This window comes from Megalops cyprinoides, chromosome 4, assembly GCF_013368585.1.
Source record: "Megalops cyprinoides isolate fMegCyp1 chromosome 4, fMegCyp1.pri, whole genome shotgun sequence".
Classification (NCBI taxonomy): Eukaryota; Metazoa; Chordata; class Actinopteri; order Elopiformes; family Megalopidae; genus Megalops; species Megalops cyprinoides.
The window spans coordinates 30767924-30787298 of record NC_050586.1 but is presented as its reverse complement, the minus strand read 5'-3'; the positions used below and the strand labels follow the sequence as shown (position 1 = coordinate 30787298).

At 42.5% G+C, this 19375-nt stretch overlaps 1 protein-coding gene across 1 annotated transcript; it reads left to right on the top strand.

The window, feature by feature from the left end:
- Window positions 1-6368: 6368 nt before the first annotated feature.
- On the top strand, window positions 6369-15844 carry LOC118776907 (hyaluronan and proteoglycan link protein 1-like). Its single transcript, XM_036527543.1, has 4 exons — window positions 6369-6553; window positions 12069-12434; window positions 15034-15336; window positions 15476-15844. The coding sequence occupies exons 1-4, from the start codon at window positions 6481-6483 to the stop codon at window positions 15763-15765; spliced, it is 1032 nt and encodes a 343-aa protein (XP_036383436.1). The 5' UTR covers window positions 6369-6480; the 3' UTR covers window positions 15766-15844.
- The last annotated feature ends 3531 nt before the right edge of the window (window positions 15845-19375 follow it).

Genomic DNA, 19375 nt, shown 5'->3' with positions numbered 1-19375 from the left:
CATATAATCTTATGATAATGTCTCATTGAGGCAGGTATAGCATGTGTCTAGTGGAAAGCTGTCCTCTAATGCAGGCTGTGCTAATTCACTGCAGATATGTAAATTCATAGAAAATGAAATGGGGTGAGAGATTATGGTGCAGAACCGAGGATAATAAACACATGATGATGGGTGGATAACAACGGATGTGTGAGTCTCACAAAAAAAAAAAAAAAATCAAGACTCATGAGCCAGAAAGGCAGGTGGCTTTGTCACTCCGCCCCTGTCATAGGCGTTTGCATTAATTTTAAGCCCCTTCGCAATGGTCTCCTAAATCAATTATTGAGAGAACACATGTGCTCGTGCAATTGGCCCAACTTCAAATCCTGGTTTATCCATTTCGCCGGCTTGTGTACTCCATACATCCACTTTCCCTGTCAACAGTGAGAAGATATCTACACTCTTCCTGTGCAGCTGAGCTCCCAAGAGGCCTCGCTTCAGACAGAGCTCATCCTCGCTGATGGTTTATGAAGATACACCCATTTGTGCACTCGCATGATACATGGAGACATGCTATAGGAACATGGATACACACCATATGTCCGATTATGCGTGCTGTGACAGCACGTCTTCCCCCGGATTTATTCCTCTGTTCTCTGCTATTATTGTGTCAGCTGGACAACTGGAAGCTGGAAGCTGGTATCGCTTCAGGAGTCGAGACATCCACCTTCCTTCACTGAGTCTGGCCTTTGCGCTTTGCAAGGTTTACGCTCAACGTTAAAGTTGAATCTGTTCTTGAAAGTGGTACTCAGTGTGATTTTCTCTCTTGAACTTCACAGCAAAAAAATAACTTAAAATATTATCTTTTTGATATTTTCCCCTTGAGTTCTCTTTGCGCTGTCCTGGCATCTGCTTTTAGACCTTTAAGGCCATGTTTAATTTTTTTCTTTTTGCTTAAACAACCAAAAAAATTGATGGATGTGCCTTGTTCATGTAATTTGTCCCCAGAGTCATGCCCTTTTCCCTGAATTTCCAGTAGTATGTGATACTCAAAGAGATTGAACAGAGGGGTTGTAAAACACCTCTTGTGTAATGACCAATGACGGAGAGAGAGAACACAACGTACAGGCTACCCTATAAAAAACCAAGACGACAACCAACCCCCCCCCCCCCCCCCCCCCACCTCCCCCAAAAACCCACTAGGGTCCCAATATTCAGTTGTGTGTTCTATGCATTTGTAGGCCTAAAGTCATTGCAAAGTTGAAGTGAACATTGGTCCTCACAAATGCACACCACGTGAAGATCCTAAGCAATAGGCCCAGGTAGAAATGGACAGATAGTATGATTAGTCTTGATAATATGGGATTATCACATCTAAATGGCAAGAAATACAGCTATATATTAATATATAATATTATCATTAATTAATATGTATATATATATATATATATATATATATATATATATATATATATATATATATATATATATATGTATTTTTTAAATCAGTGCCCTGGGTTTTTTTCTAGAAATAGCCTAGAATCTTCCATTAGCGAGGAACCATATTAACGTTGACATCCTAAATAGGACTGCAAATGCAAAGAATATACCCATCCATACAGTTGAATGATGACCCCATATATGGTGTGGATATATGTTTCTTCTCATTGTACATTTTCTCCATTTCACTTTCTGCCAAATTCATGGAACGTGCAGGGTAAGGAAGCTGTGTGATTGTTTACTGTTCCATGTCACTGAATTTCCAAGATTGCAAAGGAGCACTGAGCCGCTGTCTCCATGTGTTCAAACTGTGGGAAAATTGCCAACCCCATATAGCGCCCATCAAAATTTCCCCCTTCCTCCCGCGATCTGAAAGCGATAAAGTGCTACACCCTAGTTAGGGCCCCTGCTCAATTTGCACCATGAACATTCGACCACATATGCAGAATACATTAGCTCAGGGCTCACATGTATGTCATATGAATCCAATTACAGTTTTTTGGGTTATATATTGGCGTCCATGTATTCTGTAAGCTGCTTGTTTTATGATGCGTCATATATATCAAGTGTATGTTGTTTCTTTGTGCTTTGCCCCTTGAAACTCTCAATGTCTCCATTCACCTCCAGCTGCGGACTGCATTGGGGATTCGGCCTCAGAGTTTGTTCTCCACTGAAGAAAGACAGCCTGTACTGTTGCTCACCCATGGCGCAAGGAAGAAAAGGGACAATTAAACATCCATAAAAAATCCAAATCCTCTGTTTGAAGCATGACACATATTTATTCAATATATAAGTATCGTAAATATTGGCAAAACATTACCTAGCCGCACAAATAATCCCTGCCGAGATTTGGATTGCCAGTAGTTCATGCTTTAATGCTATAAGAGGTTGGAGGAGTCATAATAACTTAAATCGGCCTCTTTAACAATGATGGCTGAAATCCCATGGATCTGGGGGCAAACAAGAGACAGCTGTATCGAGAACTAGGCAGTGGGTGCAAGATAAAGCAAAGTGGACAGAAATGTGGCTTATCCATTTTATGATTTGCAGAACGTTCTTGTGATAGCCTGCTAGCGTTGTGCTGCAGGCAGAAGGGTGTCAAGATGAAATGACTTCTAGCTGACTTGTTGCATCATCTGTTTTAACAGGAAACCTGAGGGGCTTTCTTTCTCATATCCTCACAGGTCAGCTTGGTGCGATTGGAAAAATACACGCGTGGAGGCAGGGAACAGGCGTTAATTAGCGCACGCTTCGGCCAATGCCACCCTCAGTACTACGCACTTCTCACAGATGGCAAGAGTGCTCTCAAGCCGTGCCAGGAGCGCTGGACCACGATGCAAGCACACATAATTGGAATCAGACGAGAAAGAGGTGGTCTAACAGAACGAAGTCCTCTCATTCCCATTTCATGTTTAGCGAGACAAAGGCGGCTGAAAAGGCGCTGGAGTGACATCATGACCGTTCCCATCGCCCGTGAAGTGGGCGCAGTCCAAGTCGGTGCACTTTAAACGACATGTCACTTCCAGGGGTTTGTGCTGCGTCATTACCATGTAAATGTACGCCCGCTCTTAACAAGAGCATTATAGCATAAATTACTGCTAATCAAATGTTTTGTCTGAGAAAATGATTAGAAACAGATGAGGGATCGTGATGGTTGCAGGCGGTTCGTATGACTTTTAACCTGACCCATTCCGTCAAATAAGTTCATTTCACAGAAGACACAATCTTTCCAATGGCAATGACAGCGAGCCTCACTCTCCTGACGGTACCGTAGCAGAAACCCTGGGAACAGGCACACCCTAACGGGGTCCACAGCACCCTGCCAAGAGCACGGCTCTACGAGATGTGGAATCATGGAATTAATGGGCCAGCTGTTAATGTGATCATGATTCAGAGCCGGGCAGTGAGGAAAACATGGTGTCTTAGAAGGAGAAACAAAAGCATGTTCCCAGACATTCCAAGCACATGCACATATGCACGTACACACACACCCACACGCACACACACGTTCATGCACATACACCGAGTCCTTACAAAGGCCCCATAGCTACCCTGTTTGTCAGGTTAAGCTGATGATGTCTGGTTTTCACTGAGGTCTCAACAGAAATATGATCTAGAAACAGAATTATGTTGTAGTTTTGTTCTCTCTGATTGTGCCAAACAAAATCAGGATGACTTGGAGCTCTTAAACAAATTAAAAGTTTCTGTAGCTTTTTTTTTTTCAGTTTTTTTTTTTTTATAGTTGGTGATGGTGATGATGATTATGGTTATGACAGTGATGACGAAGATGATTACGATAAGGGTGTAAGATCTATTTAGTTATTTAAGTTACTTAACAATTACTTAATAATTAAGTCATTTTTTTAATTAAGAGCTTGGATGGAGCAAAGAACAGAAGCTCCAGCTGCAGCTCTTAGGGCCAAGAGTTGCCTGATCATGGTCCGAAAAACCACTTATCCCACCCACATGCCTTATTCATTTGTATTTCTCAAGAAACTTAGCATTTTGCTCCAAGCCTTGCTTCTCTCTCATGTCTCTCAACTTAATGTTCCTCGTGGATGAATAAAAAAAGTCATTACACAAGTAATTAGGTTCAGGAAGCAGACTGCACCAAATGTTTGTGATGTCTTGGTGCTGATCTGTCTCGTGGATTCATATGGTAAGTTAATCACACGTCCGTGTCCCTTATGGAATCCTACAGCTATCAACAGGAAGTCGATCCATCATGGTTTTGAAAATGTGAATCTGACGCATAGCTTTTTTGGCAAAGGGCTATGGTCTTGGCTGTTAAGTAGCATGTGGTGTGTGGCCCTGCTGTTTCACGTCAGGCCCCATCCATCACCCGTAAACCAGGGCTTAACAAAGACTCTCGGCTTAACAAAGAATCCCTTACCCTCAGTAAACCGCTGCAAGTGTTGCTCTTGCCATAGTGGTTTGTACTGTGTTTAATTGTTAACTATGGACTTGTGAACTTGTAAAAAAAGGAGTTTTACATAGCTGGAGATCAGCATTTCTAACAATTTCTAACTCCTGGTTGAAAAGATTAAGACACTTAATAAGGTGTGACTGTCAAATGTCTTCTCTCCCAGACTGGATGACTAGCAGGATGCGGGTCTTTGTAATTACACCAATTAATGGAGGGTGTGCTTCATTCCAGCTGTGGAAGTGGATTACCAGGATAAAAGGGCACACTGCAGTTAATTCCCTGTTAATTGTATAGACCAGTGTTATCAATCCTACAGGCAGGTAGAGCAGGGAAAGATGGAAAATGTGCGGCGCAGGGGGCGAGGAGCAGGATTGAGAATCAGCGGTATAGACAGACTTGTTATTGAATCATATCAGACCACAGTGGTTCATCTCAAAGTCTCTGAGGCCCTGATCACAGTGTCACGTTGAGCAAGACTCTTACCTTTCCTTTTTTTTTTTTGGCATGTCACTGTGGCAGGCCCAGTCTGTGTAACATCTGTCAGCGTGCTGCTGGACTGCAGCAGAGGTGGAGGGTGTAGGGCGAAGGGTGGCGTTTTTACTCTGTGTGCCTTCGCTCCGCACAGATACCTCTGCGACAGAGCTGTTACACAGCAGAGGCTTACAGAACAACAGGACTTGCATTTCTCCAGCTGTAACAACTGTGTTACAGAGGCCTCAAGGTCCATCTGGAGGTGCCCCCCTCCCCTCCTGTGCCTCCCCTAATGCGATGCATGTCCGCCTTTGGACACAGGGATGGAAAACTCTTTCTCCTAATCTGCAGCGGGACCCCAGATGTTTTGTATTCCGTGTTTACTTGCTGCCGCAAAAACCTGCATAAATTTTCCGAACGGCACCGAAATTTACCGTTTGGATCTTTTGCGGAAGACAAAAATGGCATTTCATTGCCCATTCCCTTTTACATTCTCGTCTCAGACCTTTGTTTGCAAAAAAAATACATTCTGCAGAATGTAAAGACAAGAGAGAGAGAGAGATAGTGAGGGAAAGAGAGAAAGGAAAGTTGTAGGCAGAGAAATAGAAAAGGGGAGACGGGGCAGGGTGTCACCGTGCACCATAGGAGGTGTTGCTGACCGTAGAGGCACGTGCTGGCATGCTGAGGTAGAGATGAATGAAAGAAAGGAAAAAAAAAAAGGTCAATGCTACTACTTTGCGAGTATATGCGCTTTTAACATAGCATGCACATGGCTCACCACCCACTCCAGGCAGGTGCAAATGCTGCATTAGGTAGAGCGTTAAGCCGCTGCTCACATCCGTGTCATTGGCTATTTGAGGAGAGGAGGATGCTCCTGCAGCACTCACAGAAGGTGCATTAGCTGGAGAAATCATGCCTTATTAACAACGCTGTCAGTGCACTGACCCCTTCTGCTGTACATTGCAGTCAGCATGGACTTTTTCCTGCTGGAGAGACCGCCGGGGTCATCTATACCATGCTGCTCAGAACATGGAGCACATCCGTGCCATCAAAGAGTGGCTTCACAAAACAGCTGGAATTTAATGTAAACTCTGGGATTTAACTGCGAGGTTGTGTTGTGGCTTTTTTAATAATGACGTGTCAAGGATAAGATCTGTGTAGGTGCCGTGCACGGTGGTGTTCCTTCCTCCCCGGACAGCTTAATCCTCCTCTTGCTGTATATTACCAATGCTTGGGCCGGCATGGGACGGCTTGGTGGGGTCTGCTTTCAACTGAAACCTCTTTTTTTTTTCTTTATGGTACAGTGAGGTTTCTGCAGGCGGACGTGCGTGTGGGGGTTGAAATTATTCATAAATTATGCCATGTAGGGGAACACACAATGTACAGAATAGAGGGATTTCTCCTAGGGGAGGGGGAGTGGTTTGGACTGTGCCGGCTTGAAATAAAAGGCACTTATGAGCACCTCGGAGTCCCAACTTCAGTAGCACCCCTGTCTGCTGCTGTAGAAGTCAACTAGTCAACCTCTCTGAAGTTCTGCAACTTTTCTTTTTCTTGCTTTTTGTAGTTAAAGAGGCCCCTTTTGGTGCAAAAGAAAGAGAGAGAAAATGATCACCTTGATTTCCTTCGCTTTGATTTCCCTGTGCCTGACGAACAGCTACGCGCAAGTCTACTTCCCAGGTAGGAGGAAAAACCCTTGGTTATGTGTGTGAATGAGAGTGCATGAAGATGTGAATTTGCATGCACAGTACCTTTTTTGCAGGTCCTCAGTAAAGAATTTATGCTGTTGCTTAATTCTGTAGGGGGTTTTGCTGCTACTGATTTACAAGACTTCTGTCTGGGGTCCAACTGCCAAAAATGCATAGGGATCCTGTGAGATGCTATCACACCGCTTGACATTGTGCAGGAGGAGTGAAAGCTTTCTTTCGCATGGGAGGGAGAGTCTGTCCCAGCATAAAGGAGGCTATAGTGTAGTGCTAAATTTACCCCATGATATGTGTGCAGTCTCAGCTAATTAGGTGCTGTTGAACCAGCACCAAAAATATTAGGGACTGCTTTTGATTCCTCCTCCTTAAAATTCTTAGAAAGTACCCTGAGAATTTCCAGTGAGTGAATGAGTGTATGACAATGACAAAAATGTGATTACATATAATAGATCTATATATAAATATTATTACATTCACTAATGTAATTAGCATCATGCAAAAGTATCTGTAGGTTTTAACTCAGAAAAAATGGTTGCATTTTGAGGTCCCAGTATACATTGTAAAAATCACTCTCATTACAAAGTGCACAGTTTGAATCCCAGGTTTCATTTTTAATGCACTATAGATTTTCTTTTCTTTTTTTGGATAAGGATATAGAGTATAGTGTTTAACGGAGGGCCACCTGATATCTTCCTACTGTCTGAGCATTTTCATCTTCCCATGTGGGGCCCCGTGATGTCACAAGCTTGGCTCCTGCGCCGCCGCGCAATACAGTGGATCTTTATGTGTGCCATATGGAGCACTTCACAAGTATACTCCTGCACGGCGGCTGCCAGGTTTTGTGACTCACACGAATCCCCCTGCGCTTTCAAATCCTCAGTGGCTTATAGAGTTTGGCAAGACAAAATAAAGATTAACGGCCCCGGTATTCGTATATATAGCCCCCGGGCTGAACTTTTTCCAAAATATTCTCATTTCCTTTTGAGGTAATCGTCTATTGACTTGGAGGGGCTGGGGAGGAGTAGGGTGGGCAAGGGTAATGTATGCTGTATGCTGTTTCATGAGACGTTCAAGACAGATATGATTTATATGGCGAGCGAGACAGCCAAGACATCACACAGACATCGAAACAGCAGGACTGTGTGTGGCAGGGAGCCCGACCACATGTTCCCTGTGATCTTTAGCGGTCGCTGCTACAGGGACAATGAAGGATATTCTATACTCTAGTCTGCTGTAGCTAATTCACAAGTTACTGGCTGTGTGTGACACATTCATTCCATTTCAAGTTTCTTCTGATTAAAGCTGCTGAGTTACACCAAGCTAAAGTCTATTCCAGAGACTGTGAGCAGGCAACAGTAGCTACGTAGAAGTTGTAAAACACTCCTAAAAACTGTATTCTGAACCTCAACGGTGATGCTGAATCGTTAAAGCATTGTTCTTGATTTTTTTTGCTCCCCCAAAACTTTTAACGGAAACAGATGGTTTCCATCACCTAATTATATAACTTTTTATTGAGTGAAAGAGAATTGTGAACGATCGTAAAATGGTAGTAGGTCTTGGCCAGTGCTTTCACTTTTTTTTCTCCTTTTTTTTTTAATTGTCATGTTGAGTTAGTGCCACAGTGGTGAATGCATCAATTTACTTTCTTTTAAGTTTTTCTTTTCCTTTTGTGTTTTTTTGCCCTTTGCTCATTTTCGCTGGGAAGCAATCACTAATGGGCTGGTCTTGCATGTATGTTAAATATGGCAATCAAACGGGAAGCCAGACTCAAGCTTAACAGCCTAGTATAAACATGCCATGGCATGACATATGGGATCTGGGGAGCCTCATTCACAGACAGGGAACTAAACACACAAGGCTCCCTGAGGTCTTCTAAGCAACAGGCCAATTGGGGGTCGCACAGCCCCCAGTGTGTGTTATATTCTAGCCGTGGAGGTCAAGGTGGACGTGCAGGAGGTGAGGTCTATACTGCTGTATGAGCTGTGCCCACCTCCACTTCACCCCTCACTACAGTCAAGGGCTGCTGTGCCACAAATATCACCTTTCATGCCCCCCCTTTGTGACTCTTGCTCTTCTGGAGATTTGTAAGTCTCAGTGCTGTAACTCTATGCTAATATATGTTCACCTCTGCCTGGAGTCTTGAGTGAAACCACAGCCAGGTGCTTTCTTTGTGAAAGCCAGTGCAACGATTCCACACAAGTGAGACACAGGCAGCTGCCATGTGGGTTAAACTTTTATTGCCGGGGGTGCGGTCACTGATGGGGTCACATTTTGGAAGCAGGAGGAAAAGCGTCAAATGCTCGTGCATGTGATTACGTCTTGAACCTCACACTGAGGAATCAGGCTTTTTGATGGCACATCATTGCCACTCAGCGTTCTTTGGTTTTTAATCAAATTTTTGCGGGGTGTGTCAGGCGTTGAGGGGTTTTACAAGGAGTGTTAAGGAAGAACAGGGCACATGACTCATGCAAACTGGCTCCAAAGCTCCATTAAAATAACGCTTTCAAGCTCAAGCGCCCCATCGTTTTAATTAGTTTTGGAGAAGCTGCCATGCTCTTCGCTTTCCTCCGAAGGGATTGGCGCACTGAGGACTCGCCCAATGAAGAGGGAGGGGCCATGTTGTAACGTAATGAGGGGGATAGCTGCTGCATGATAAATCCTTCAGCAGGGCACCCAGTCGTGCGTGCAGCTTTACAGTCACTGTGGGTGTGTTTTCCGTATGTTCGGGAGTTTCTTTTAGGTGGGGTCTGGGGATGTGTGTGTGTGTGTGTGTTTGGGGGGTGGGGGTTGTGGGTGGGTTGATCAAAAAGAACCTGGAATGCCTCGCAGTAGTTACTGTACATTCTACTAAAGGAACACATGTTGGAAACGTTTCACTTGAGCACGAGCCAGAAAACTTCTTTCGCACAAGGTCCCTGGACCGACGTGGCTTTGGGATCCTGTGGTTTTAAAGCCTGTCTTAGAGAGGGGTCCGCTGAGAAAATGCCAGACAGATGCAAAGCAGAAACAGCCAAAGCTGGTTCTATTGTGGCACTGTATCACTAGGAATCGGACACACACCCGACAGGGAGCTGGGGCTGTTAACTAAACACTGAAACAATTAGGGATTGCATGTGCATCTGGAAACACTGGTCAGAAACTGAAAGGCTCTAAGCAGACACTATAAACCTGGTGGATTGTATGTATTGTATTTGTATGTATTGTACCTGAATGAATTGTAGCAATTCTGTGAGGTTGTTCTAGCAGTTTGACACGCTTGTATAGGAATAATTAAACTTCAAACATCCTTGTCATATCAAACTAATTATAACACTTGATGACATGATAAATTGTGGAATCTCATTGCTATCCATTAAATCTCAGATCAATGACCTGGGCACTGTTAACTTGACATTTAACACATGTATTTAATCAAGTGAATGTACCAGAATCTGTACACAATCACTTGAAAATTACAGTGTTATATATTTCCTTTTGCAATGTTTTTATATAAATATTATTGACAAATCAAATATTCCACATAGACAGGAACTGAGATGTTACCACTAAAGTTGGGGAAGTTTAGTCCAGAGCTCAAATGTGTTACAGGATGAATTCTGTGGTTCCCATGATACGGATGTAAGCTCAGGCCAGGCTACTCCTCGGCCCTGGAAGTCTGCACTTCCAGTTCAGTTCCAGCCAGACACTTTATTCAATCATCTGACTCATTCATTGTTTTTCCTCATTGAAATCCAATATATTAGCCTCATCCCCTGAATCTTTGGTGCTGGCACTGATTTAAAGAGAGCCAGAACACGTATGGGAACTCTACCGGATCAAGGTGGAGATGCACTGTACTGAAGGATGAAGGAATGGCCTGTATCGCTATAATGAAGGATTTCTTGCTTGGGCAATCATCACATTCATAATCATGTCCATTGGTGCTGATCACAAGACAAAGGTACAAAATGGGTATGAGGTCACATGAACAATAGTATACACATAAAACTGACAGACTGCATCTGAACATGTGACATCTGTCACAGTGCTGCAATATCCAGAGCCATACTGAACACAGGATAAGTATTATAATGATTATTATTATAATAATGACATATTTATACTTATATAATAATGACACATGTCAAAGTGCAATAATGCCATCCAGTAACATACAAGGTAAGGCAAGATTTAAGTATTATAACTAAGAAGGGGAGGCAAGTGCAGACTGAAGAGGTGGGTTTAAACAGCCCAATTGGTTAAACACAGAGTAGTAGTGTTCAAAATGAGTGCATTTTTATGAGATCCTAAAAAAAAGAAAACATTGGAAACTAAAGGGAATGTTGGAAAGTTTGAGAGTTTTCAGATTAATTAGCCCTTCCCCTGAGAAATAAGGCCCCCTGGGCAGAAAAATGGATAACTTTTGTCAAGCCAAGATTTTGATTGCAGAGCCCAGTGTATTGTGTTGGTTAATAGTTTTCATTTATTTAATTCTACCACAATGTACAGACTAAATGGCAAGCTCTCTTCCCTGCTTTGGCAGGTGGCCCAGCAAATGTTTTAGTCAAATCTGTAAGATCATATGAAAAGTAAACACACAATCAAGAGCTTTAATATGAAATAATCTAGCGCTCGATAACCACTTTCACATGTGGTCGTATTGCTCAGGAAATACAGACACAGAAGGTTTAAACTAGGGTGAGACATTGGCGGCTGTCCAATGCTAAATCTAATCAGGGCAAAGAGATGCTCAGATGACACTTGTACATGGGAAATGTACTGGTGGTGTACTGTAGATCCCTCTTTAGCCTGACAAAGCCCTCTTGGAGTTACTGCTCTGGTCAGTTCAGGGGTCAACAAAACTAATATGCAGGGGGCTGTTTGAGAAATCTATATAAATAAAGTTAAATAATACAACTATGTATATAAAAATGTAAATGCAATCCAGTTCAATACAGAAGTGCCAGCCTGTCCATTGTACTGACAATGCTGCCTGCTCTGTGCAGTAACATTGCAGAAATCCTGCAGCAAAATTTATTGCAAAGCGATCATGTTCTGCCTAGGGTAGGCTATTCCCTGCTGTCTTTTTTATGAGGAGGTCCAGAGTCTGGGGTAAAGGTGGAAGCCCTCTGCTCTCTAGAGCTATATTAATTATTCTGTTTGGTGAAGTCCATGGGGTACGGTAATCACGTGCCTCACTGCACCGGAGTGAATTTTATGGTTGAGTTCTTGACTTAATGCCTCAGTTAAGGCAACAAGAGACACGTTTTTAAATAAGTGCTGTCTTCACATCTCCTAAAAGCGTCCCCTGATGGCAAGCTGTTATGGATAGCTGTTATTTTAACACAGCTCTCAACACTGAGATCCATTTAGTTTTGCCACTGACTGGTTGTGTCTGAATGGGCCATTTGTGATGACCGCTCAGTGCAAGAACCACATATGGGTCAAGTCCAAGTGCCTTTTGGATCCATTTTCATAGACAGCTTTTGACCACTCCTTCTCACTTTCAGGGGACAGCACTCACCTCAGTGTGACCACACACCAGGAGAAAATCGTGAGCCACCGCGGTGGCAATGCCACCCTGCCCTGCAGACTGGACCGTGACATTGACTCTTTCTTCGGCTCCGGCGGCATGAGGATCAAGTGGACCAAGCTGACCGCTGATAGCTCCAAGGAGATCGATGTCCTCGTGGCCATGGGCTTCCACAAGAAGAGCTACGGCAGCTTCCAGGGCCGCGTGTACCTGCAGGAGGCCGACGAGAACGACGCCTCACTGGTCTTCAGCGAGGTCCACCTGGACGACTACGGACAGTACAAGTGCGAGGTCATCGATGGGATGGACGATGCTACCGATGTGGTGTCCCTGGAACTGACAGGTGAGTACATCAGGCCTTGAACTAGAAAATAGAGAAATGTGTACATGTGTAGATACATATGTTCAAGCTACTATATCTAGCATTACACACATAATTGGTAGCTAAGTTCTGCTGAATGCTTGTAAAACGTTCTGTACAGGCAACAATCTCTTATGACACCCGTCTTGTTATGCATGTTGGATCCTCAACTTTGCTATTATTAGTTTGAAGCCAAGTTAAAAAATTGCAAATAATGCTAGCTTTCCCAATTGTGCTCTGCAGGAGTATTTTGTTCAGATCTCTTTCCAATACTTTCACGTAATGGTCCAGTGATGACTTGTATAAAACAAAATGTTTTTGTATTCTCCTCAACTTCTATGAAGTCCAGACTTTTAAAATGGCTCCATTTAATAAGGGACACAACTACAATAAAAAGTATAGTGTTCATATTATTTTTGCTGAAAGCAGGGCAAACTTGGGGTGAAAATGTATCCAATAACCTAAAGTTATACAGTTTCCTGGTCTCCACCAGACATCTCCTGCTGTGCAGCTCATAGGTGTGGAATGGAGCCATGCCTTCACAGGAGCCAGATTACTTTAATAAAAACAGAACAACACAATTTGCCACTCATGATATCAGCATCAGATCCATCACCTTAATGTAACCGCAGGCCTTAAGATTTGTGATTTCCAAAGTAATTGAGTCAAAGATATCTCTTGTAGCGCTGTTAGCTGTTGTTTTGTAGACTGCATGCCCATGGCTGACTTGAAAACGGGCAGTCTTAAGCCATCAATCTGACTTGCACTTGCGGTTCAGGGTATCAGGAGCCTCCTCTGTCATCCTGGTAATGTCTTAACGGCTTACGTAACCTGACACTGGCCAGTTGCAAGCTCACATCTGGTCATCTAGATATCTAAATAGCATGGGAGGATATCTTTATTTAAATCCCATAGCATTGTTGCAATGAAGAAATGGCACATTGTCCCTCAAGACTGTGCTGCTGGGATTTCTCTGCTTTCTTTGGGGCTACTGCTTGACCGCTCTGAGAGAGAAAGCTGAGCAGATGTCCATCCATCCAACGGCAGATCAGGCAGTAAACAAAGCCATCTTCTGTCGATGCAGTCCGGCTGTTGGTGCAGCTGGAAGGGCCTGGCTCCCTGCTGGAAAATGGGTGTTGCTCTCAGCTCAGGGGCCCAGTTAAAAAACACCCCTCTCTGGCTCCAGACCTTCGATGACAGGAGCTTTCACTCTACAGCATTCCAAATGCCCTTCAAAAGATAATTGCTCAAGCAGAGCTGAACACAGTCAGACTAGAGGTCCCCATGGTGAAATGTTCCCAGACATCAGACTGCAGTGTCTCCACTTCAGTGTTTGACATTTCAAGATTGCTGCTCATCACATTTAGCAGAGGAAGACCTAGAACTTGAGTTACCTCCTGTCATTTTGTGCTAAATGCTCCATGTTATGATGTTGCTGTTACCAGATCACAGACTTCCACGTGAACGATGGTTAGACTGGATGGTACTTATCAAATAATTTGAATCAATAATGGTTCAAGTAATCAAATTCAGACACCAGCTCAAAGTTGTCTTGTGTATTAGCGCTTGTTTGCTCAAACCACTGCTCTCGATTAGATTAACTCTCAGTAAATCTATATTCAAAACAAGACAGACTTTTAGGAAACAATCGATCGTTTCAATGATGCCGTTACACGAAGCTGCATATGGCCAACAAAACACTTTTTAATTCTGGATCAGTATTGGAAATATGTGGCCAGTTTGAAAACGATACCAGCGGGGGATTTTTTGGATGAAAGAACAGAACTTGAGTCCTGCCTTTCAAGAGCACCCTGCTGTTAACACCCCAACAATTTGCCAACAATTTCTCTCCCTTGAAAGGTCTCCCTATACCACAATCAGATTGAATTTCGATGCTCTTATATCCTCACAGAACGCCCCCAGCTTGGGTTTTAAAAATCGCTCCCAAGTTCATTATTCGATTCCATTTATTCATTCATTCCAGTATGATTCAGCCAAAGTTTTAACGTCCAATAATAGCAATGGTCCAATGGCACTAACCACTGGAAAACAAAAAACACAACAAAATGTGAAAAACATTCTCTTTGATGGGTGAGAACTTGGTTCCAAATCTTAATATGAAAAAGCCAGGCTTCACATTGCATACAGCACATCTGCTCCGCTGCTGTCGCAGCTTCCCTCTACATTGGCCATGGAAGCGTAGAGCTTGTTTCTGAGAAAGTGATTGTATCTTAACTAGAAGAAAAGACCCAGCAATACCTTGTTGTACCCTGTAGGATATCCAAAGTGTAGGTGTGTATTAGATGTCTGGAGATCTACATCGGTCTCAGCATGTTTCCCAGCATGATACTGGCTGCCTTCTCAGATCTTGATTTCTCAGCCACACATTAATTGCAATGACTATCACCAGCATAAAGTGCAGTCAATAGCATTACACACACTGTGCACACAGCACTCATAGATTTTATCACAGTTCTCTGTCACAGGGAATTTCATAAAAAATAATACCTACATGTTAAAGTGGATTGTGTTTCTTTGAAGAGGATGTTACTAATGTACTGGGATGCGCTTTACTTTACAGGTGTAGTGTTCCCCTACTCTCCACGACTTGGACGTTACAACCTTAACTTCCATGATGCTGAGAGGGCGTGCCTGGAACAGGATGCTATTGTGGCCTCCTACGACCAGCTCTACGAGGCCTGGAGGGGCGGCTTTGACTGGTGCAATGCTGGCTGGCTGAACGACGGGTCTGTGCAGTACCCCATCACCACCCCCAGGGGGCCCTGCGGAGGCAACAACACCCAGCCCGGTCTGAGGAACTACGGCATGCGCGACAAGACGAACAACCGCTACGATGTCTTCTGCTTTACCTCCACCTTCAACGGTGAGCCACTGCTTTTGGGTTTGTGTACTTAGACAGATGCAGCACTTGGGAATGTCCCCCCACTGTTTTCCAAACATCCGAGCCAGGCTTTGGGCAAACTGTGCTCTGACTGCCTTTGCGAATCTCATCTGTTTTGCAGGGCGCTTCTACTACTTGGAACACGCTGAGAAGTTCTCATACGACGAGGCTGTCGAGGCCTGCAAGAAGGACGGAGCCCAGATCGCCAAGGTGGGCCAGGTATTCGCCGCCTGGAAGCTGCTGGGTTACGACCGGTGCGATGCGGGCTGGCTGGCCGACGGGAGCGTGCGCTACCCCATCTCCAACCCCAGAAAGCGCTGCAGCCCGACCGAGGCGGCCGTGCGCTTCGTCGGTTTCCCCGACAAGAAACACAAGCTGTTTGGGGCCTATTGCTTCAAGTCCTTCAACTGAGAGACGAGCGAGGCCCGAGAACCGATGCTTTTTCACAAACGAAAGAAAGTGTACAAAAACACATGGGACTAACTCTTTAACTAGCATGAACTCAATTTACCAAAACTGTGATAACCTTGTTTCTTAAAACTGTTACGACCAAAAAAAAGTTACAAAAAATGACATTTTTTCCATACTGTAACGATCAAAAATTCCCTTTGTAGACTGAAACAAATATTATTTCATCGCTAAACATTCTGTTATTTTAAATGTAATTTCACCTGGGAACTTATATACAGCCTGTAATTTTAGCAGAAATTTGGAGGAAAAACAAAGGGACAGATTTATGCAGTCCACTAGGGTTGCTCCTTCGTAAATCAATTGGACATGCAACAGCTTGAAGAAACTGCTTGGGCTGGTAAAACAGCAAAGCTTTTCAAAGTGGAAATTGATACTTTTGGGTACTTTTGGGTGGTTTTTTATTGTTTGTTTGTTTGTTTTTTTTTATACTTGTAAGTCTGAAATTAACAATGCAGACTATGAAGTGTCACAAGGGGTCTACAACCTAACTAATAGTGCGATCATTTAGATTTACACAAAACAAAATTCAGTCAACGCACAGATCCACCCCTTAATCAATAATTTCAAACCTAATACCATTAGAACGTAATGACTTGTATATGTATTTTATCACATAAACTGTTCACAGTGCCAAACAGTGCAATTGCTAATAGTACCAAGTTTGCAATTAGTGATTTCCAGGTGATGTGGTGTTTGACTGAACTGAACCCTGGGTCGGCAGTAGTCTTTTGAGCCTTGAACTGAAGGACTTAAAAAAAAAAAAAAAAACTTGGCACAACGTCTATTTCTGACAAACAATGCAAACAACTAAGGGCTGTTATATCGTCAACGTGCCCGTTATGCAGGGCGTAAGACCATAGACTGCACTGTAACCAAACCCTGTAATTATCTTTTTGAAAATGTAAAATGAATGTATATGGACCATGTATAGACAAATATATAATCAAAAAGTCATCATTTGTATTGATAGAATGTTATAGCTTCTCATCCTGTAAGAAAACAGAGTACTGCATTGCTTTTATTTTATTTTATTTTTTTTTTTTTACTTGTTGTGACACTTGTACTATTCTACAATCAACGTTGTAACCCCTTTGTTTGTGTTTTATCAGAAAGATGCCATCTAATCTTTGCTATAGTTCCCAGAGCAGTTAACACTGGATGGAGTTTTCACATCAAACTCTATTGATATAGCATGTCAAGGCAAATACTAGCCGGAGGAGATCGAGGGCACCAATGTAACTCATTATGATGCATGATGCATGAAATCCCAATGACCACCGCCCTGTGCGCTTCACACTGGGAAGGAATGATTTAGACCCAAGTGGCCTTCTGATATTGGTGACAAACAGTAAGAAAGCTGATGACAAAAATGATTTCATGACACCTGTTGAGAGTACAACACGGTTATAGAGAGGAGAGGGATTGTATTGTAAGCACTGAGTTGCTTGCTTTTATCCCTCCAGAGACCCAGTTGCAAATATGCAACAGTGGCAAGAAAAGCATGTTACAGTTATGCGATTAGCAAGTGGCAGCTACTAACTGCAGATTCTAACTCCTGAGACCCTCAGTGCTGTGTACGACTTTTGAGCGCTGCCCAACAGAGCTATTACTGTACTAAGCAACTGTTTTCACAACGTTGCATATTTTTAACGCGGGGTCTGACTGGGTACTTTACTCAGTGAGGAAGAATGGAATTTAAAAAGGAAATTGTACTCAAATGTAGCCATTAAAAGTATCAAGTTACCTTTGATTAACTTTTCTGTTTTTGATTTTTTTTTTTAGCAATAATTGTGATAATTAAAAAAAAAGTTGCAATAGCATCATTTACTCAGGGCAGTTACGACAAGAAACTGCTGTGCAGATATGGTGCACAAAAAGACAATTAAATGGTGGTTTGGGGTTTTAGAAAGCCTTGGGCAATGTTATAATCATTCAAAAAATATGTTACAATGGTATTAAATGTTGTCTTGTCAGAGTACTGTGAAGGTCACAGTTTGGAAAAGGAAGGGCGTATCAAACTGAGGTCACTCTTTGTTGATTTTTATAAATTAAGCCACTACAAGTAACCTGCCAAACCCTGTTTTAGCCAAATGAAGGACAAGAACCAAATAGCCGGCTTGTTTTCTTGCGTGCTTTTTATTTACATCAGGCAACTATGTAAGTACCATTTGGTTCATTGACTGAAATAGGTGACTGAATCCAATATCCAGTAACACTGTAATGTCACAATAGATTTGAAAGCCACAGTTACACAAAGTGACTTTTTATTTTCCTGTCACCTTTGTGTGTAGAGCATTACTCAATGGTGAAATTGTTTGTAACCATATGGAATGTACTTTTTGAACCAAAGTCAAAACAGAAAATAAAAACACTGAAAAGACAAAACCGGAGTGGAGCTGTGGGTTTGTTCTTTGTGAAATCCTCCACGCATTCGCTTTCCCACACACGACAATTCACCATGATATAAACCTACGTGTTTTGCCAGCCAGTTGCTATGTATTTATGGCCTCTAATGGCATTCTGTCTGCAGGTGTGCTTGACTGTCCATTTCCTAAGCTCTAGAACATGTGGGATAATGTTAAAAAATTTGGTGAGTGGGTGTAGTTTGGCAGACTGAGGGTACTCAGTTTCCCATTCAGTGTTGTCCCAGCTTTGTCTCTGTACCATAAATCTTTAGTGGAATTTAAAGCTCATGCATTGGAATTTTAAGTAGAAAAGCAGCAGCTTTACTTATTTATTTTTTATCTTTATAACTGGCTGGTTGGTCACTGCAAACAGTGGCAGAATATGCACATACTCTACATGTATTCTGGTGATAAGTCTGTCTACTTTTATGGCTTTGCTTAATTATTTCAGGTGTAAGGACAATTGCTACACTATTGGCTGCAGGTTCTCCATTAGCAGAGCCTAACCTGCTGGTTGCTATGGCTTATGGGACATTTTTCCAACTCCCTATCTTGAATTTGTGTTTTTTTCTTGCAATATTTGTCTTCATGAGGTTGATTTTAAATGTTATTTTGCTAATTATTCTTCGTATTTCAGGTCACGCAGCACCACTTAATTAACCACTACACATTTTCTAGGAACTCATATTATGATAATGCATTTGTTTATTATTGCTGTATTACTGTTATGGATTGTTAGATTAAGACAAACTGTTGACATGTTATGCAATAGTATGATACTGTGATAACATTTTCTGTAATTAAGTTTGATAATGCTAATGGCACCACAACATTATGGGAAGCCTAAGACAAATGTCATACATTCCTTTTTAATTTGAGTCTGAACAAAAATTGAACAAAAATTCTGAAGAGGAATTCTCAAGACAACCACTGTGTAATTATTCTAATCTAGTTGAGTGGGTATTGCTACAAGTATAAATACTTACCAAATCTGTATCCGCTTAAGTCAGCTGTTTCCAGAACCTCACACTTTCTCCTCCCCTCTAATATGCCCTTAATGTTCTATGATGTCATGAAGTCATTGAGTCTAAATGATCCAGTGCATTCAGTAACGCATGAATCATTCATGTTTCCATATCTGATAC